The sequence below is a fragment of the Pteropus alecto genome, unplaced genomic scaffold (genome assembly GCF_000325575.1).
Source record: "Pteropus alecto unplaced genomic scaffold, ASM32557v1 scaffold108, whole genome shotgun sequence".
In the NCBI taxonomy this organism is placed as follows: Eukaryota; Metazoa; Chordata; class Mammalia; order Chiroptera; family Pteropodidae; genus Pteropus; species Pteropus alecto.
In genome coordinates, this window is record NW_006441946.1 from 216,492 (window position 1) to 238,339 (window position 21,848).

General features: G+C 54.1%; 1 protein-coding gene across 9 annotated transcripts in view; it reads right to left on the reverse strand.

The window, feature by feature from the left end:
* DIP2C (disco interacting protein 2 homolog C) overlaps positions 1–21,848 on the reverse strand; it is a 204,834-nt gene that overhangs the window by 73,994 nt on the left and 108,992 nt on the right. For 3 of the 9 annotated variants that reach the window (XR_003048439.1, XM_025051681.1, XM_025051684.1), the window contains exons 2-4: positions 11,158–11,229; positions 9,449–9,616; positions 1,262–1,369 (exon numbers count right to left, since the gene is read on the reverse strand). Coding sequence is in view for 7 of the 9 variants with exons in the window: in XM_025051681.1 (XP_024907449.1) it covers positions 1,262–1,369; positions 9,449–9,616; positions 11,158–11,229 (348 nt within the window). In the remaining 2 variants the exon portion in view is untranslated. Of the gene's footprint in view, positions 1–1,261; positions 1,370–9,448; positions 9,617–9,939; positions 10,159–10,937; positions 11,138–11,157; positions 11,230–21,848 lie in introns of those variants that run through there. The other 6 variants (XM_025051687.1, XM_025051685.1, XM_025051682.1 and 3 more) reach the window with 5 other exon arrangements.

The window sequence follows — 21,848 nt, forward strand, 5'->3', positions numbered from 1 at the left end:
GAGACGCCTGAGTGAGATGGGCAGGCTCTCGACACGCGCTGAGCATTGGCGTAGCTCTGAGGCACAAGGTAGAGCTGGGAACACACACCTGCTTTCACCCCACCCCACGCACCACCTCAGGCACCGAGCTCCTGAGAAGGCCGAGAGCCAGGGGCCGGCAGGAAGGCCGCACTGGGCCTTGCCCAGTTTCCTGAGTGCACCCTCCTCTCGTGCAGACACCGACACTGGATGCCGTAAAGTCTCCATCTTCCCGTTCTCCCCCACAGAAAGGAGAGCGGGGCCAACGAGTCGGCAGATGGCTCCTGAGAGAGCACGACAGGGGGTCTGTCCTCATTAGTGGGAAGGTCAGAGGGATGTGGCCCCATCTAGCCCTGCTGTGAGCTGGCTGAGCTACTTTATTTCCTGTAGCCTCGGCCTCTGCTTTTGTGACACGAAAAGGTAGCAAGCACTTCACCTTTCGTTATGAAAAGGACATGACATCACATCTGTGGAAGTGGTTTGCAAAACATAAAGCGATATACAGGTGTTACAGTTTAAACCATTAGCAGCAGCCCACACGTGTCCTGAACCATGTCCCAGCAACACTTACCGATGACATCCTTTTAAGAGGTATAGAGAAGCAGGGAAAAACAATCGTTATCTAGATCTTGAAAAAAAATCTCGCAAAAAGTAATTAAAGTATTAATCACAGTACACGTTTTCTGATGCTAAATTAGTGAAATAAATTCAAGCCAGCCAAGCCCAGGTGATGACTACAATAAAACGGAATTACCAAGACAGCATCATAAAACACAAGGGCGATGACAAACAAAACATAAACAGTTCTAAGAATTTTTCTTTAAACTGTACTTGGAAAACAGAAGTCACTGAGATTTAAAAAGAAAAAAAATCATACAAGCAACCAAGTTCATAAAAAGTACAACCAAACTGTTGAACAGTGACACCTAAAAGGAATGAGCGAAGTTCAGCTCCTGAGAAATTAGTTTTTAAATTACTATGAGATTCTAAATAGTAAACACTATCTTTAAAATGTGCAAGTAGTTAACTATTTACAGAATTTCAGCGTGAACACTAGAGAGAACACGTGACGAGACGGGACGCTGTCGTCTGTGGGTCACACACGGAGCGGCACATTCGGACTTGCTGCGGTCCCGCCTCACACGCACGCAGCCGCTGCAGACACGCGCCCACTCGTCCACGTCAGCACCTCAATACCACAGACCATGGCGTCAGAGACCTCGCGTCCACTCTGGTACCTTACCCGACCGGTAGCGCTCATCTCGTGACCCTGAGGACCTTCGGCGGTGGTAGCGGGAGGAGGAAGGAGTGACCGGGGCCCGGCGCTCTGGCGGCAAAGCTTGGTCCACCCCTGGGGTAAGGGAAACAGCAACGTAAGGTGAGGCTGTACGTGGCAGCTGGCATCAACTTACTCTGTGCACAGGTGCCCTGGCAGGTCACAGCCCAGACGCCCCATACCCACAGCCCAGCCGGAGCTCGCGTGGGAGAGGGTGCAGGCCAGGCGACGGATGACGAGGCTGAGGAGAGGTGACCAGCAGGGCACCGTGGCCCTTAGAAACGGCACAGGCTCCTGCTCACTGCACTTGTCTGAGGCGTCACGGGGAGAGACGTAAACTCGGGCACAAGCAACGCTGACATCTTCAGGGTTGGATAAAAAAATAATGGAGCTCGAAGCACAGAACCAAGTTATGGTCTTTTTCACATAACAAACATATAGAGAGAATTAAAAAGTACTTAAGAAAACTTAAGATTACATTTATCAATGCTAACTTTCAAATAAATCTCCCAGTTTATTTCAACAACATAATTCAGGTAACAAGAATTAAGCATAAACGTCCATCTTTGTTCAGTCCAAATTTCTAAGTCTCCGGAACCTTACTACATTTAAAGGTAAGTAACGGAACAGATGAACCCAAAATGCTGATGTTGTCAGGTAAAATGACCTGATGGGTACGAGTCCACACTGGCCTGAACCTGGCAACCACAGTACCTCTCATACTTCAGAACTAGAACATCCACAGCACCGCCTGGACAAAATGCATCCCGCGGGACAGACGTAGCCGCCACAGCTCAGGGGTGTAGACGTGGGGGCACTGAGCACGAAGCACGAGCTGCTGCTGCTGCTTCCTCAGAAAAGGACCGGTAAGCGATGCCTGGTAGGACGTGAACCGGAGACCACAGCCTTAACACAGCCCTGTTCAGCCCTGGTTCTCAGGATGACTCCAGGGGCGTTACTCATCACCTGCGACAATCTCGCTCTTGGAGTTTCCTTCTGCTCTCATGCTGGCTGGCTGGCCAGATTCTAAGCAAAATTATCTGTAAATTTGAAATTTTACTTGTATATTTGTTTGAAAATTATTTGTACGCATCGCCTTTCATGCCGATTACTGCTGCTGAGAGGTGAAGTGTCATTCTGCTGCTGTAATCTTTACGTAAAAGCTGTTTTTCTCTCTTTTCTTGTCAGCTTCACGATTTCTTCCTCATTCCCCGCGGGTGCTGCCGGCAGTGCTGAGCTCCGTGGCAGGCCCCCAGGTCTGTGCCCAGCAGGTCTCCCACCTGGGCGGCTCCATCCACCCAGAGAGGAGGCCTCCCGTCTCCTGTGCCGTGTTTGCATCCAGGGCCAGAGCTGTCCTCGCCCCGAGTGTGCACGTTTAGTGCCTTGGTGTTCCGTGCACCGGGCGTCCATTTCTCCAGGGAGTACCCTCTCTGGGGAGCGGGGGCACGGGTCACCACTTCCCGGATGCTGAGCCCCCTCGGCGAGCGAGGAGCCTCACACATCACGGAGACGTGTCACCGCTTCTCTCCCCTTCTCCTGGCCGAGGGCTCACTCATGTCCTGGTGCAGTTCTGGGAAGAACAGCCAAATGGACACTTTCGTGAGGCCAAGGTTACACAGCACTCAACTGGTATGTGCACCTAATGGTTCTCTTTCAACCGCAGTCTTGTTACCTGCCAGGCTTATTCAAACCTGCTTCCCAGACGGGCTTCGACCTTGACCCCTTCTAGGCCCCCAGGTGGGAGGTACACAGTCCTGACACACGCGTACCCTCTACGCAGACAGGTGGCTCATGCTCACCTGTGTGTGGACCCCGCCTGTCTGTCCTGGAAAGCTAACAAGCACACAAACAGCATCAACATTTGCAATCCCAGGCTGAAACATGGAGTTTACAACGCAAGTTCTGAAAAGAAACAAATTTGACAAAAGGAGAACAGCTTCAACAGGTCACAGTGACAAGGCGTTAAAAGACACTAAAATATTGGTGAGCATGTCCACTCCTTAACTTGCATCTGACCTCCCTGTGAGTGAAATCTGAGGTGGCTAAAGCTGCGTTCTGAGAAAAAGCCATCGGTCAAACATGCGACTCTAAAGTAGAGTTCCACATCACCGCAGGGGTGCCCGGAGCGACAGAGGAGGGTCCGGCTGGTCGCACACCGCGGGACGTGGCCAAGCACTGCTGCTGGGATGGGCCCCTTCCCGGCGACGCTGACGCGCGGGGAATCAGTAATGCTGAGCCACGTAACCATGGCTCAGAATTTGGCGTCGTTGAAGTCTGGCATTCACACCACATCTCGGGAAAGCTGCAGACCAACCAGAGTGTGACCAGTCCCAGGATGACAGAGACCCCGGCTGGGTGAGTAGCTGTCCGAAAACACGGAAGCCAGGCAACAAAAATTAGCCCACCTCAGGTGACACATGACGAAGCTCAAGATGGGCTCCTTCCCGCACGACAGGGACCAGCAGTATATGCCAGGTGCTGGCCCAGCTGCAGAGCCCCCCGGGGACCAAGGGGGACAGCTCCAGGGACAACCTATGCCTCGGGTCTGTTTCCCACCTTTAGACAGAACTGAAAAGAGCGACTGGCACATGCCTGCACTGGCGTCAGCGCTGTATCTCTGCGTCATTCACTGGCACCCCCCAGACGCAGGCGCTGGGGCTGCTGCCGTCCTATGTGGAAGTGTGGGCCCCGATCTGGGCTTTCGCCTCCAGCCAGACCCACCTCGAGCAGCATTTAAACATCTGCTCCTAACTGCCCTTTCTTTTGCGATGGGTGTCCTCCCCCACCTGCCGCACCCCCACCCCCCAAACTTCCAGGTACCGTCATCACTTGAGACAGAGGCCCTGTGCTACTCCAGGCCACGTGCCGGTGCAGTAACTATGTTACGTGGCCTGACCCCTCACAGGCAAATACTGCCTGCTGTCCCTGTTGGCCCCCGGGCCTCTCGCGTCCCATCCGTCCCCACTTCATCCCAGGCAAGGCTCTGCCTCACCCATGTTCCTTCCCTGTGCCTTGTCAGCAGAAAATGGAGCCCAGACCCCTCCACGTGACCCTCTGTCTCCCGCACCCACCCACCCTCCGCCCGCCGCCTCTGCCACTCGGGCCGCCACGGCTCAGACAAGCAGAACGGTCACTTGGCCTGAGCTCTGCCCTGTCTTGTCACACTCCATCCTCCAAACACTCTGTCCCTCCAGATGTGGAAACCTCGTTCAAGACCAAGGGGTTTTTATTAGACCTCCAGTCATTTCTAACAGGTGACTGAGAAGGATCCCCACAAGACGATTCCTAACCACGCAGTTGTCCCTAAACACCAACCAACGTCTGATTATTAAGTGTAGTCACTTCATTGATGAAGGCAAACCAGACCCTGGATACCAGTGACTCTCTCTCTCCTGAGGACAAGAAACAGTGGTCATCGCTCTGACACAGCACTGAGCACAGGCCACACTTGGAGCCCAGGCACGTGGCTATTCTAGAAAAAAGTCAGGGTTTCTATATTCAAACAGTAACACAACACCGAAAAATCTAGGTTTTCAGCACGGTTTGGGGTGAGTGGAGGGCGAGGTGATGGGGACACAGCACGTGGACCCTCAGCCTTGCCCCACCAGGTGTGGGCAGCTCCGTTGACACGTCCCGCGGGAGTGACTCTGGCTCCCCAGGCCCTCACGAAGCCCACGCCTCTCCTGACCTCCTCACATCCGGCGTCCGCACAGCCCCCAGGCACCCTGGGCTCTGGGCCGTGGTGAAACCTCCCATTTCTCCACACTTCAAGTCTGTCCACAAACACCTTCTGAAAGGCCTGCCGTCCCGCGCCCCCAATGACACGCCTCCACGGAAGCAGCACCACCTACGGGTGCGACCAAACACGTGGAAGCACACAGCATGACCGCCGTGCGTGCAGGTGTGAGGGTCCAGGGTCACAGGCATGACGACACCACGAAACGGGCAGCTAGGAACCCCATCAGATGGGATCCCCCGCCAGCAGTGCAGCCAGCTCCCGCTCCTGCTGCTGCTGCCACTAGCCTGCCCTTCGTGAGCACAAACCTCTAACAGCACGAGCCGCTACCCCTTCCCATGAAAACACGATCGCCTGATCAGGGACTCGACCGGGAAGCGTGTGAAACACCTGGGAGCCCTCTGGTGGCACGTGTGCATTTGCACCCGCGTCCTGCGTCATGACACTGGTCTTCGCTCGTCGGAGACATGAGCTCAGAGGGCAGAGTGCGCACGTGGTCAGGGTTGGGGCGTCGTGTTTGTGCAAACACGTGCCAGTGCCAAAGCCAGTGTCACTGTGTGGTGGACGCACAGCAACCCCATGGCCAGCTACCCAGACTCCAGAGGTGTCACCTGGGAGCGGCCTGGCTACGTTCCCAGTTAACTGCGTACATGAGGGATGGAGAATCTGACGGTGATATGCCACCAAAAATGACAAGACAGTCATCTGATCAAACAGCCGCCTGCAGAAAACTAGGAACATCCCTTAGGTCACAGGGAGCAGCAAACTGCACGAGGCCTGGGCCCACGGCTCACCTAGGACACAGGTGATCCGTCCTGAGCGGATGAAAGTTCCTCCCTGGTTGGAATTCAGTGTCAGGAAGTCCATGCTAAAAATTCATGTTACGCCAGAGAGGGACGATATTTGGGCACGGGGAGCATCGCCATTCCACTGAGAGGCGACCACGATTCAAACACTTAGGTTCCTCTGTCTGGGACTTGACCCTGCATCTTACGCCCCCACCCGTCTTAAATGAACAGCACGGTGGGACTCCTGGGACAGGACACGTGCCCCCACCATCCCGGTCAGGATGGTCAAACACCGAGCCGTGCCTGGGGAGACTGGATCTTGTGGCAGAAAGAAGATACGGACCGGACTGTGTGCCCGGCATCGGAGGAGCGCGAAGGCTCTCAATTTAAAGGGAACGGTCAGAGTGACTGACCACACTGGAGAAGGCTGCCACCAGCTTCACCTCCCAAAGAGCGCGGAACACGCTGGTACGCGACTCAGGTGAGGACGTTCCTCATCTCGGAGGCCAAAGCGCAACACTCACAAACGTGTCTGTAGACGACAGGCCACCCCCACGACCCCACGGGAGAGTCTGCAGGGGGGCCAGGCAGCCCCCGAGAACACAGCCCCTCCTGAGGACAGGAGTACAGGACAGCACCTCCCCAGTGACAGTGCTGAGATCTGGGATTAGTAATATTGAGCCGGCGGAAATGAGCAGAGGGCAAAACCATTTCATCCTTCAGTCCTTCAGACGTGGACACCGCCAGCAGCACCTGATGCACTGTCTGGCATTTAAACTTATCCACATCAGGAACTGCGATGGAACTGGGACCGCGGGGAGCATCCGTCTGCCGGTGCGCATCGGGCACCACCAGGGGGCGCCCGGCTCCCCGCGTCCCTGGCTGGCTCTCCGCACTCCCTCGTGCCCTCAGGTAAGCACACGCGCCGGCTGCTCAGGGGACACACGGGAACATGTGGCAGTGGTAACTAGAGCTGCCCGCCAGCACATGTACCTTGAGCTGGCCCCGGCTCCCGCGCCAGTCCATCAGATGCAGACAGTTTCCGTCGGTCTGCCCAGTTCATCATTCAGCAAGCGTCTGCCGAGTACTCACCGCCGTCGGGAGGAGACGGCACTGTGGGCTAGCTGGGTCTTGGGACAGTCACCCACAGCGACCCATCCGCAGTGCTGTGAGTGCTCCAGAAGTGGATGCCGTGACCAATAGGCCAGATGGCCTGTCCCACCCAGAGTGACCAGGGAAGGAATCCGTGTAGAAGTGACACTTGAACTGAGCTTCAAACGACGTGCAGGGGCAGGCAGAGAGCCCAGCGCGTGCCCAACGTGTCACGGGAAACTGCATGAACATCCGACGACATCAGCTAAAGGCCGGCCAGGCCGCCGTTTGCGAGACCCTGCAGACACAGACCAGGCCCCGGCAGCACCAGACGTGGACAGAGAAAGGCGCTCTGCCCAGGAGCCAGGGCAGGCCTGCCGCCGAGGCTGAACCCTTTGGTCCCACAACCGACTCCGGGGCTGGATGATAGACAGAACTGCCCACTAGTCACCTCAGACGAGTCCCCCAGAGTGCCACAACTGCTCGATCATGGCAAATCCTGTGACAGCGCAGAGCCATCTGGCTACCGAAAAAAAGCCACGCTGGGCTTGGAGACCGCGCCCACGCAGGCCGGTCATCGTGGGGGTGGCAGGTGGGCAGTCGCACAGAAAGCCAGGCCCAGCCACCCACCCGTGGGGAAACCGGGCACTGCATGCAGGCACGGAGAGAGCCACTGGATCTCACTGCCTCTCGTCGCCAGGGCCCTGTCCCGACGGCGTGGAGGCTCGGCTGTGGGAGTCGACGCAGTGTTACGATATTCCTGGACAGTGAAGTTTAATCTCTCTTTCTGCGAGTTTTATGAGGTTTAGAGATTAATGAGATGGTTCTGAAAGACGCCGCATAGCCAAAAACTGCAAGAGCACCAGGACCGGACGAGAACCTTCCCTAAACACATTTTCTCTTTGACGGTGATCCCCCACATGTGCTTTCTGACCCTTTCCTTCACTGAATACACGACGTTCAGTTTTCTCTGTGGCTTCGGGGACACTTTCTGTCACTTAGGTTTAGGCAAGCATCCAACACATGCTCGCTGAAGATGTGTACCTTCCGGGGAAGCTGAGTCACACCACATATTCCGTGACAGTCACTCACCGCTGAGCAGAACAAAACCAGGAACCCACCTGCCCCAGGGACGGCCTTGGCAGCGCCGAAGCGAGCTACCTATTGGTTTCTGCCGAGCGCCTGAGCAAGTCGCTCTAACTCATAGTCATTCGCAGGTCTTGAAAAAACATCTGGGAAATATTTCTAGAATACTTTCTAAAGAAGTCTTAGAATTTTCTCTGATAGATAAAAATAATGTGGAAAAAAAAAGAGGGTTCACCAGAACACGAACCCCTTACAGGAAAGCGGACGGCAGGACAAGGGCAGCTGGCGAAGAGGACGTGAGGCACAAAGGCCCTGCACCAAGGGGACGGCCCCCGAGCCCGAGCCCATGCGGGAAGTCTCGGGTCAGGCCAGCTGCTCTCCCGCCGCCGCCCAGACCGAGTTTGGTGCGAGAGGCTGTCCGCCCGCACTTCCCAGAAACCAAGACAGAGGCAAGCGTGGCACAGCTGGTGGGGCCTCCGCCCCGGGGGAGGGGGCCCGGGCCGTCAGAGCAGCGTCCCCAAGCAGGCTCTCAGCCTCACGGTCCCGCCAGGCGCCGGAGGCTCCTGGGATTGTGCAAAGGACCCCACAGCTAACGCCTGACTCCACCACCCACCAACCCTCCCTCCTCCCACAAGGGTGTCACACACCCATCAGCAAGCAGCTGCGGGGGTGGGGTGGGGGTGGGGCAGCCACAGCTGGGTGACCAGGTTGCATGCCCCTCCTGAGATCATGGAGCCCAACTGTAACATTAAAGCTCATCTACATTTTGTGCAGGATTTTCCAACAGTGCCTTTTGAGATAAAACCCTTAAGATAAGCCTAAAACTTACAAGTGTGTGTTTTCTCATTCTAGGGAAAGGTGTAGGGCACTGGACTTTCGGGCTCTGTGCATCTAAAGCTTTGTCACCTCGACCACTCTGACCTGGGGGTGTGGGGGTCATTACTCTGAGGGTACACTCTGTGGGTAACTGCTATAATTTCTCTCTCAAACCCATAAGTCTGCCCGTGGGGACAGGGCTGTGACGGCTGTAGCTCCTGGTCCCTTCAGCAGATGCCAGCGGCCAGGACCTGCTGGTCCCTCCTTTGCCAAGCTCTCTGGCTATGAGACAAAGATAGGTGGAAGACCAACAATTTCAAGAAGAATTTTAGCATCTATCACGCGTCCTTCTTTCTCGAGTGTTTTTAAGTGGTGCCCCGGCTGGGAAAATGGGGCTGTGAAAACGGCGCGTTCCGTTCTAACAGAAAACACTCAGAACTGGCCCTGAGCCAGCGGGACGGCAGCAGTGCGGGGCCCCCGGCAGCCCCCGTGAGCGCGTCTGCAGGACGGGGCGCACGCACGGGACCCCGGACCCCAGCACGAAGCCCTGGAGCTGTGCCTGCAATGGTGCCGGGTGACGGTCCACCTCACACGCGTCCCCGCCGGGGGGCTTCTCTCTCAGAAAAGTGCGCTCACCGAAACGAAAGTAAAACAGAGGCCGGTTTCCTGCAGTGCTGGCCGCACGCTCCCTGCCGGCGGCTTCTCGGATGTCGCACACCCCGATGTGGCTGGAGTGTGGCGGTCTCCTCGGGGCGCCTTCACTGTGCTGCAGTCTGCACCGGGCCACCGCAGCTCCATTCGCTGCTGTAACAAGTTGAAAAAAAACTAATTAATTCAAACTTTAGTTTTTTTTAAATTTGTTACAGCGCTGAGCAGAGCCGCGGACCCCACGCAGAACAGCACAAAGCCCCACAGGGCCACACACCACAGGGCGCCCTGAGCGCCCAGCCAGCACGGCCGGCCCCGTTCTCGGCACCGCGGCTGGACGGCCACCTGCCGGGAGCTGCTTCTGTTTCACTCTCGTTTGGTAAGGCCCAGAAGCGGAAACCTGACACTGTCCAGAGCCTACGGTCAGCCTGCCAGCCATCCTCCGAGACGTGAAGGGGTGCCTGCCAAAAGGGACTCACGGTGATGGCCGAGAGGACTGCCGTCACCATGCCGCTCTGCTGGAGGATGAGAGAAGAGGAAGGGGGTCCACTGTCTAGTCATTTGCCCACACCTGCTCCTAGGGCATTCCACACACGGGCGCCAGCCCACCAAAAACTGGCTCGTTTTTAATTTACTCGGCTGCAACCTTGCTTCTTCCCCTTACAAGCCAGATGCAGCTACGCCAGCCTGCACAGCCGCTCCTCCTCTGTGTTAGGTCCCTTCAGACTGAAGGGAAGAAAGAAGGACACACGGAACAAAACTATAAACACAGCAGAAACCCAATACACGAACCTAGTGTCTGGACCGTGAGCCCCAGGACATACTCACGCCAGCAGAGCGCTGCTGGCATGTCACAGCCTGGAGCGCAGGAGGGACGGAACTGGGGGGCCACACCGTGCGCCTGAGACTTAACCATTCCCCAGCAGAAGCATCTGAGCAGCTTTAAAGGTTTCGTTTCACCAGTAAGAACGGTGGGGGCCGGGCGGCACCTGCAGCCCTGACGCGGCCATGCTTCCTCCTGGAGCATTGGCTGCGAGACCCTCCCAAAGCCTAGGCACTGCCGAGGTCAGCCCGGACCACACCAAGGTGTGGGAGCTGCAGCCTGGCAGCACTTTATTTCCTGGAACGGGCAGAACCCGGCTCACATGCGGAGAGGTTCCACACACCCGGACACGTGAAAACGCTGGAGCGAAACGGACTCCACGGTGGGGAATAGGCCAAAACCAGGTACAATCGCATTTCAAAACACACCGACCTTTACGATTTTGTAACCCCAGGCAGGATATTACATCATTTCCCAGATTTCTAGGTTTGCCTTGACCCCCAAGGACACCAATAAAAACCCTGGCTTGGTTTAAACCATAAGTAACAGCAATGATTTTTAACTCACTACATCAAAAGTCTAGCTCCTATATTTTTTATGAGTATAGCATTTTGAAGTAATCAACCACATTATTGCCCTCTACAGATGAAATACCTATTAAATTGACCAGGCACACTTATAGAAAGCCGTGCGTCTTGTGGGTTCACAAAATATATGTGCAGTCGCATGAAGGGATGGATGTGGCCAGTCCACGTCAGAAGCACGGTCTTCCCCGGGTCAGGGACTAAGGAAGGGTTTGCGATGACTTGTTTCTCTTGCGTGTGGCAGTTCACTTACAACCAGACAACGTGTGTTACCGTTAAGGTTTACGTACTCGGAGGCTGGGGCAGATAGGCTCCAATGAGCTTCGACCTCTTCTTTTCATACCCTTTTTGTGTGATGTCACCTGTAAGAGAAGGAGAGAGATTCAGAACAGTCCCCACGGGTAGAGCTGATCACTCAATGGCACTGAAGACGACATACAGTTACAGCTGTCTGTGTCCTCTGCTTGCCTTATAATTTAAAAGAAGGCACTTTACATCCTTCACCTTGACTTCTTCTCCTGCCCTCAAACAAACATACCTTGTAGCTTATGTCATGTAAAAACCCTTGGCCACACACAGGCTGGCTCCCCCCGCCCCGCTCGCGAGGTTCCGGCTCTGGTGGGGTCCGGAACGACTGTGCAGGTGTCTGCGCCACAGGCAGCCACCCCAAACCATCACTGATCAGCACACATCGTCATTAAGGAGCCTTAATCAGGATGTCGGTACCAAGGACCTCGAACTGCTAGGGTGTTACTGAAAATAAGTGACTTAGACCAAATGAAAACATCAAGTAAACAAAGCGAAAGAACATGAGACCCATGGAAATCCAAAATATGAGAGAAGGTACTTGTCGGTAAGACACGAATTAAAACGTTAGACGCGTAGATTCACATATGGACGGGCAGAGACGTCACCAGTACGCTGACTTTCCTCCTCAGTGCTGAGTACACAAGACAAGACGCCTTTGTGACACACCACGGCCCTTCCCAGTTACGAGCGCGAATGCCCACAAAATACTGATTCTGTCCTTGAAGTTTTTAGAATTTGCTTTTTTCCCCCTAATATTCTGATCAAAGCATCATTCCGAGAAGAGCCAAGAGAGCCAAGTTTGAGTAAAATTACAGCAGACACGTGAAAAGTTACCGAGTCATACGTGAATTGGTAAATGTGCGTTTTCTAGTGGTGGATGCTCTCTAGACTTGACCAGACCACACAGTGCCCTCGGTGTCTAACGTCTGACGCTTGACCGGGGCTCGCTGCGGAGCCATAAACACACGGCTTGCTTTCAAACGCGAGCTGCGAACAGGACGACGTGGAGCACACGCCTGCGCTCAGCTGGGAGCACGCTGGATGCTAGCCTACGTGGCTGGCCACGGTCAGTGCGTGGATAGCCTCCCACACCCTGCCCCATGTCGGCCACGCGACCGAAGCACCCGCGTGCACATGCACACCTGCGACGGCGTTGCAAAGGGCCAGGGAACGGGGAGCAAATGCACGAGACGCTGGCTGGTACGGGCCCTCACGTCATCCCCTTCTCTCCTGCCCTTTTCCTGTTTAGAGAAAGCAGCGCGGCTCGCTGCCAGCGTTCGTTCAGCATCACACACAGGACGCTGCGTTTTCTAGGACTTGATGTTTTCAGCGAGGGACTCACTGAAACCAGAATGCTGTAAATAGAATAATGACATTTGTTTCCAAAGATTATTGATACACTAAAGCGGTGCATCGTAGAATTTGGGGGTGAGATCAGGACATAATCTGCTAGTTATCTCGGGGTAAACACTGCAGCCACAAGTGCCACCAGCCAGTATTCTCGGGGCCAACGGGAAATGGGCTAGATGACCACTAACCCTGTACCATCTCAAGACAGAGGAAGACAACTGCAGCCCATCCTCTTGGCCCCTCAAGACCCCCGAGAAGACGGCTGCCCCAGCCTCCCTAGCCATTCGCTGTCCTCCAGTGCATGTCCCTGACCAGTCTCGGGAACTGACAAAACTATGGAGGGCGAGTGGGTGGGTCGCCGTCCACGAGCACACGGTGGCCTCTGAGAGGCTCCTGTGCACTGGCTGACACCGCTGCTCCTTTCCCAGCCATCCCCTGGCCACCTGGTACTTAGGGCATCTCCCGGGGGCTTCACACACGTCCACAGTCAAGTCCAACCTGTTTCAGTTTGTTCTGCACCCAAGCTTGGCTCGGGCTCTAGAAATCTCCCAGGTGAAGTCTGAGCACTCTCTGTGGGGCAGGCCGTCACACACTCCCCTGAACTCCGGCTGAGTCGTCTTATGCTGGGAAACTCCGACTGTTAAGACCTTGAGTGTAAGGGAAACATGGGCTTTTCCCAAGAAACCATGAGTCTCTTGAGGCAGAGAGGTTAGTGTGGACTGTCCTACGCGTGACAACTCCTTAGTCCCTATGGTAGCTGATGTCACAGGTAAGAAGCTGAGGCACCAAAAGGGCTTATGCTTTTCGCTCAAGACCCCAGATCTAAAAAGAAAACAAAGCCTGTCCAAGTCTAAAGCCTTGCCCACTGAAACCACGCCCAGAATCTACACCTCCAGCTGGCACCGACGCGGTCAGCATCTCGCCACCTGGACGTCCTGCCCAGCTCCACTAGCCCAGGATGCCCTCTTCTCAGGGACAACCTCGCACGTGCTGCGGCCTGCTGTCACCTCCCAGAACCGGCCCAGCCCAGTGACACCACGGTGGCTGGTCTCCCCCTGCACAGACTCCACCCAGGTCACAGTGGTGGTCTTCCCAGGAGGCCATGGGTCCCGCGTGGCTCATTCTCAACACCAGGTGGTGACGTCTTTGCGAATCGCTGTCCTCGGACTGCATCCCGACCCCTGCTATGTCACAACTGCATGTTGATGGGTTTAGTCACACAAGCGAGCAGCAGACACAGTGTCGCAGCGTGACCAGTAAACGACCGGACAAACGCATCTGTAAGGAGGACAAACACGGGCGACGGCTTATGCTTAGCGGAAGGGCGGCGGGGGAATCGGTGATGAATGCCCGGTCCCTGTAAGTCAGCAGCTTGGGTGTGACTCAAAAAGGATCCAGCGCCTGTGACAGGGGACCAGGTTCACTCAGGCACCATGAGCGTCAGGGTTAAAATGCCCTTGCTACGTTGTGTTTCCCATGGAGAAAGTCTGGGTATTTTTAACTCTGGGTCCAACAGACAAGGCTTACTGCGAACTGAGAAGCAAATTTCCAGCAGGGGCACTTACGTTCTACCCTTTGTTCTGGGGAGAGCAATGAGGTTTTTGTGCTGATACAATAACGAAGACAGATAAGAGAGAGAGCGAGATGGTAGCTACAGATCGATGATGGTAAATAGATGACTGACAGATGACAGATATAGAAGGTGATAGGTAAAAGACAAACAGATACAGATAGGTGAATAGGACAGATGTAGATAATAGGTACACAGACAGAAGCTGGCTGGCTTCACACACCACTCCATCCACCCAGAATGCCTCCTTGGTTTCTGTCTGAGGTTGACCTACAATCAGTGCCATGGTGTCACCATGGAAACGCACGGTGCTTCTCTTTCACTTTGTCAAGTTCGGGCTGCAGGATGGATTAGCTGCACCTCTCTCCTCGCCTTGGACCTGAAAGGAGCACAGTCCTCAGTGTGAACCGTGTAACCTCAGGGGGAAGGTCACAGAGGAGGACACAGCATGCCAGGCCACATCTCTAAGCGAGGATGCATTTAACAGTTTCCGTCCTATGCTGGCTGTCCCCTGGCTTACGGCAGGTTAATGAGTGCTCTCTCAGCCTGGAAGCCAAAAGAGCACCATCAACAAAGGGTTCAGCTCGCCCCGAAGCCACGTCTACAGAATTTTGCCCTTGAAAAGCAGCTGCTGACGTTAGAAGATGCGACCACAGGATCTAGTTTTTCCATAAAATTCCAAAGAGCGAACTTTCCATGCTGAATACTCAAGACGGCCATTTAGCTCCTTTCCATCTTAGAAATAAAACTGAGTAACAGAAAAATAAGTGCAAATATTCTTGGTAACTATAGTGAGAAATAAAACAGGTCTTTCGAAACACTTTCCACTTTATGAAAAGTTTGTTAAGTTCCATAAGACTACGAATTTCAGCAGTAGAAATAAAGCTGTCACGTGTTCAGTTACAGTTACACACAAAGCATAAATTTAAAATGAAAACGCAAGTAAAGTGAAACCACCAGCAGGTGAGTGAATCACATGCTGAGGCAGAGAGGTCATTCTCCCCCGCCCCCCAAAAGGAATTCTCTCTCCCCCATTCTGGAGTCTGGAGCTCGTGTAAAGCCTGAGGCTTAGAGACGAGGAGGGACGGCGGGCGCAGCACACGCACGAGTGAAGGCGGGCCGTGCCGCACGTCCCCTGGTCCTCCACCTCGGCCTCATTCTGGAAAAGTCAGGCCCGGAGCTCGCGGTCTCCGAGAGACGCAGCGCCCTGCTAGGAGCCGAGGAGCCCGGCCGTGCCAGGATCGCCTCTGGGTGAACGGACGGGCCTCACGGGGCTGGCTTCCATTCTGGTGCCAGCGGTTTGTTACTTAACGCTGGAATGAATGCTGCATATAGCGAAGCCATCATCTCCATGTTTGGAAGTGCATGGCTGTCGGGAGCCCTCTCCTCAGGCTGATGGCTTTATAAGGCGGGGAGGCACCCTGGGAGGCGTGTTCCCTCTCGTCCTGCTGCTGGAGGCACAGCCATCAGCTCCGCGCAGGCTTGCTTTGTGCAGACTATGACATCCAGGCAAGTACCCACCCACCAGGGGACTGGGAGCAGGCAGACCTGGGGCCTCTCCTCCTCTGAGCACAAGCGGGGACCCACAATGGCAGACTTCTTGGGGTCTCACTTTTCTCACTGATAAAATATCAGCAGCACACCTGTTACCATCTATACCTGAAAGATCACACACACAAAGTGAAATGTTTCAGGAAGCGGGCAGAGCACCCAACAAGGACCACCAGCACCCAGCACACGTTCAAACGTGTGATCAACACTAGGGCCCCAGCCTCCAGGCTGGACAGGAGGACGTGTACAGATGGCCCTGCCCATGTGCTAGCAGGTCATGCACAGAAAGAAGCCAGAGGGGGCGACAGCGATGGCCCTCCGGGGTGGGAGGCCGAAGACAGACAGGCTCCAGGGGTGTCACAAATCCCGAGGAAAGCCGTCCGCCTGCTTTTCGTCCCTTCTGCATCGCCAAACAGCCCCCGCAGCCTGAGACGTCCCATCCCACCCTGCGCCCTCTCTCCACTTGAGCCCTGATCTCACGAAAGGCTGTCGTGACCTGGAGCCTGAGGCCACTCAGCACCATCGGGACAGCAGACTCGGCCGCCCTTCATGCCCACACGCTCACCGCGGCAGTCACCAGGCTCCCCTGTACTGCTGTAGGCATCACGCTCTAATTTATGTCACATTTCCAATGTGAAATTTAGAAAGTTCCATAAGAATAACTTCAATAAGGTGATGAGGATAAAGATGAAACCTGCACTAGGATTATTAGGGCATTTCTGATACTCAGTGAGGAGGGGAAATGCTCAAGAACCACAGGTTAACACGACGAGCACGAGCGTGTGTGTGCGCGCACGCGTGCGTGTTGTCCCTCAGAAGGCTTAGCTAATGGACGAGCAGACAGGAAAAGCGCCCGAAATGAGCCACCGTGTTACAGCTCTAACTCCAGCCAGTGAGCGCCTGGATACTACCACCGAAGGTTTTACCTTTTTACTGGTTTTAAAAAATATATTCTATGTCCCCTGTACCTTTTCTCTTTGTTGTATCAAGAGCTCCAGTTGTAGGAGGGATTAAAGAGAACAGCCCATCTGGGGCCCATTCTGTTCTAAGCCACAGGACCAACAGCAAGTACCAGCCTCTCATGGCCAACTTGAAAACAAGCGGCCGATGTCAAAGGAAACCACCGCAGCACAGGGGTGCAGGCCGGGGCTGCCCCGAAGAACATAAAGGTGAGAATTCCAGCAGAGCTTTTCAAGTTCAGACTGCTGGGGAGTGTGCTGTGTAGGTGACAGAGACGCTCATGAGTCTGGGGCTGATCCGGCCTCCTGCTGCCAGGCCCCCCCGTCCCCCGGGGTCCCGACACAATCTGACCCAGCAAGGCCACCGAGACCCCACCAGCAAGCAGTCAGCCTCATTCACCAGTCCAGACTTTTAAACAGGCCAGCTTTCAGGCAAAACTGCTTAAAAACTCTTCAGAAAGCACGTATAGCTTTGTTCTCGGTTTTCAGACCCAGATATCGCTCCTTTAGATTGGAGGAAAGAGCAGTCCACTCTGAGGGAGGTGCTTCTCGTGGGGAACTACTACTGCACACGTGGAGCGAAGCGACTTCCACGTCCCCGGCGCCGGCGCTGGTCTCCGGGGACCGGCTGCTCCTCAGCACGAGCAGAAAGCGGTGGGGGGAGGCAGGGGAAAGCAGGGTTCATTACTTCTAGCCAGAACTCCAGACGTGTGAGGGGACCGGGTCCTGGCCGCCCAGCTCACTCTCACCCAAACCTACAAGTCAGTGAGCGAGCTTCTCGCCTCCTGCCAGGATGTCCCCTGGGAGGACAGCTTGCACTCTGGATCTGGAGGGGACAGGAGGAGCGCTGGCTACGGATGGCGAGAAGAGTTTCGCTAAATAAGCACCTTACACGTAAATACGTCACTTAAATTTAAGAGATCCATCATCTTCACCCTCATTTTCCTGAAGATGTGACAGTCCCACACGGCTAAGACACGAGTCCGCGCATCCAGCTGAAGGCATCGCCAGAGCTGGCGGGACCAGCGCTGCGGCTTTCCCGCCATCCACGCCAGGAACACACGCATGTCTACTGCACACGGGCAAGGCCATCTGTGGAAGAGGAAGAAGGATGAGCTGCAGGGACATGTCTGTGTCACTCCCAGACTGGGACGGTCTCACAGGGCAGCCCATGGAAGCAGACATGACGGTGTCACAGGCATGGGGAGGGCAGGAGCATGAGGCACGGAGAGCTGTGAGGGTTACGAAGCAGGGCCCGCAGGAGCCACTTCTGCTGACCTGAGCAGGGCCACATGGGGAACCAAAAAGGGACCAAGAAAGCGGCTGAGTTCATCCAAGGCTCTGACACCAGCGGGCACGGGCAGCAGAGGGGACTGGAATTTCCTTCTGCACAGAGACCTATGTCCCTGTGAATGGAACTCATGGTGCCAGGGGTGCTGGCCTGTGCCCAGTGCCAGGACGGCCAGTTCTCCCACACGTGCCAGAGTGCCATGTCCTGCTTCAGAACCGCTGCTCACTGAGTCAGCCACCTGTCCCAGCACCCAGGAGTCAGAGGGCCACCTGCCCGACACAGCCCCGGGAGTGCAGCGCACTGAGCTGCCACGAGCAGCCCGACTCCCTGCGCCCGAGAATCCCAGGACGATGCGGGGACACGTGTCCCAGGCAAAGGCCCCACAGACAGCTCCCTGCATCCTGGCAGCACTCCACGTTCTCCACTGGAGCCAGTATGACGAGTGAGCAGTGATACCTCACAAGAGTTCCATCCGCTCCCTTCAAATTGCCGACGACGTCGGCCTGTTTCCTCGGCTGGCCTTCGTCTGCATGTCCACCTGCTGAGACGGCGGGCGTGTCTCTGTTCTGACTGGACTCGGCAGCATGCTGAGTTCCAGTTCTTCACCTGCCCAGGGCACGGCCCTCCGTCGGACACTGAGGCAGACACAGGCTCACGCCCTGTAGCGTCTTTTCTCCCATTCGCCAGCTCTACCACAGAGCAAAAGTTTCTAATCTGGTTGAAGTCCAATCTACTGATTCTTCCTTTCCTGGACTGTTACCTGGTACAGCGGGCCAGGCTTGGCCTCTGCCACGTGTCAAGCACTGTCACCCCCACTTCCACACGTCCCCAGGCAGCTTCAGTGGGCTTGATAGAAAGGTACTGTCTGTACATCAACGAGTGTTTGACTTACACTTCACTTACCCAAAAATCAAATTCACCTGTTCCTTCTTAGCGAAATACAATTGTTGGGGAAGGAAGTAGCTCATCTCCAGACTGATAGCACCTCATGTCCCTGGTGGACCGAATCTCCCATCAGCACCTTAGGGCCAGCTCATGCGTCACCCCAGCGACAGCCGAGGCCTGAAAACACCTTCTACTGTGTGACATTGGCATCTGTTGAATCCAGTCAGCTCGTAACTAACAAAAACTTTAAATCTCCAAAGCTGCTGATTACATCTTCCCCTACGGTCTTACTCATTTGCGAACTGGTATGTATCTCTCACCGTCATCGCTCTGGTTGAGGAACCGCTGGCAGTGCTGAGAATGACTTTTCATTTTTGATTACTCTCAACTACCTGTTTTCAGGAAAAGCACCAATTCTGAAATATTGTCTTTTTCTTCTGAGTAGACCCTCCCGAACATCCCCAATGCCTTCTGAAGGGAGTGCACATGGCCTGCTCTGTGGAAGCAGCACTCGATCCCCTCAGTGGCCACTGACGGACGCTAATGTGCACACACGCTGCAGCACTGACCCCACGAACCAAAGGTTCATGTCCTATCTGTGTCCCTGTTCAAACTGTTGGCTTTGCTAATAACTTTTCCAAAGGACACCTGGAATGTCCTATTGTCACTCGCCAAATTGTTGATGTCATTCTACAGAAATCGTTGACTCATTAACCCTGAAACTCTAACTACCGAAGTGCCAGCTTAGGGACCTGATACTGCTGAGGCTGGACAGGGGCAGATGGACCGCAAATGTGAGCTGGCAGCTCTCACTCGGAGGGGCCCCCAGGGCAAACCGGCCCACTGAGAGTACCTTCACACCAGGGAGTACAACTGGGGGGCCCCTGGACAGCATATGGCCCCCGAGGGCCCTATTCTGCATTCCCACATGCTGGTAACACCCTGGGCAGCCCTGCTAGCTCCCCTCACAAACTCCTCCCCAGGGTGAGCATCAGTCAAGGTGAGCTCCCCTCCCTGCAGCCCACCCTGCCTGTCCCACCAGCAGGGCCGGAGCTTCAGGAGCCCCCAAGATGCTGGTGAGCACCCAGCCTGTCGCAGGCACAGTGACAGGGGCCCAGTGTTCCTCCCTTGAAACGAGGAGCCACCACAGCCCCCTATTTTTTCTATCAAGTGGGACAAACACTGCGATGCAGGGTGGCTCTGACCTTCTGACTGTCTAGAATCCAGAACCTGAGAATACATCACTCAACCCTGAGTCAAATCTGAAACGGCAGTGTGACTCGGCTCTCACTTGGCTCCTGGTCAGTGAACTTCATACTCGTACCTGAACTTTACCTCGGCATCTCCAAATGCCATGGGAATGAGGGTGAGTTTCACTTACTCATTCTCGCATTCATCCAACAAGTATTTATCAAGAGCTACTACCTGCCAGGCATCAAGACAGGGCAGTCAGCGAAACAAAGACATAGCCCCTATCACGAACCCTTTGCTGATGAAAGAATAAGTTAGTTTCACCATTAAAACCTTTTTAACAGTGGAAATAAGGTGGTATCCAGGTGACCGGTCCAATGACCTTCAATAAGTCGCCCCAGCCGGGCCAGTAATGGGGGAAGCGGAGGCAGACAAAGGTCTTCTAGACAGAAGGGTGACTCATGGTGCTTAGATTCAAATTCCCACGTTCATGATTTTTCCACCTCAACATACCTCACGCCAACCATCCCCTGACAAGCTCAGCTATCATTTAAGGTCCAGGCACAGAGTTTGGTAATATTATGAAACAAACAGTGAATAGAACTGCAGGAATTATCACCTGGATAACCAGCTAAAACAAGGTTTGGATAACTACATAAAACTACCACAAGCTCTTCAAAGAAAGTAAAAAATATTTTCAACTGAACAAAAATGAGGCATTAAAGTTTCATATCTAAAAGGAAGAAAAGTCTCAAATTAATAAGCTTCTACTTTAAAAAATAAAAAGTAAACACAAAGCAAGTAAAGGGAAATAAATACTAAAGAGCAAAAATCAAATTTAAAACAGAAAAAAAAAATCAGTTAAACCAAAAGCTTACACAGAAAACCCAAGGAAACTACAAACTTAACTCCTAGATCTAATAACCAACTCTAACCAGGCTATGACAAAGTCAAATCACATTAATATATTCTAGCAATGAATATTTTAGACTAAAATTTAAAAAAACAGTATCATTTAAAGCAGCTATACATATAAAAAAGAAATGCTTCGGCATAAATCTAACACACAAACACGTCTACCACCTGCAGGGTCTGTGCACTGAGAACTACAAAACGCTCAAGAAAAAGAGCAAGAAGATTCATATAAATGAGGGGATGTGCCGCATCGGTATAACGGGAAACAACATAATAAAGAGGTTAACTCTCTGCAAGTTATAGATTTAACTCAATTCCGATTCAAATGCTAAGATAATTTTTATAAACAAGCTAATTCCAAAAATGAAAATGAAAGGAACTAGAATAGCAAAATAAACATGATAAAGGAGAATAAAGTTGGAGAAATCACACTGCCTGATTGTAAGGTTTACCACAAAGTTACAATAATCAAAACAACATGGCACTGGTGAAGGCACAGATGAACAGAGTCCAGAAACAGACCACATGAATATGGCAAGTTTTTTCACAAAAGTGCAAAGTGAATTAAATAAAGAATAACCTCTTCAACGTGGTGCTGGAATAACTGGATGTCCATTTACAAAAACAAAAAAAGACCCGAACTCACAGATAAAGAGAACAGACAGGTGGTTGCCAGAGGCAGGGGGTGGGGGGCGGACAGAACGGGGGAGTCGTCAAAATAAGACAAGTCCTGGGCCCCAACGAGCCACCCGGCGCTGTCCTTAACACGGCACGGCAGCCGCCCCCGTCCCTGGAAGATCCCCTCCCAGACCCGCGCGCGGCCCCGAAACACACCGCATGCGTCCTGCTTTTCCCACGTGCACGGTCCACGCACAGAAGCGTTTCAGGGCTTCCGCCCGCACGTCCCGACTGCCAGCACCGCTCCCCTCGCGCTTCACCTTTCGGAGCAGCAGGGAGAGG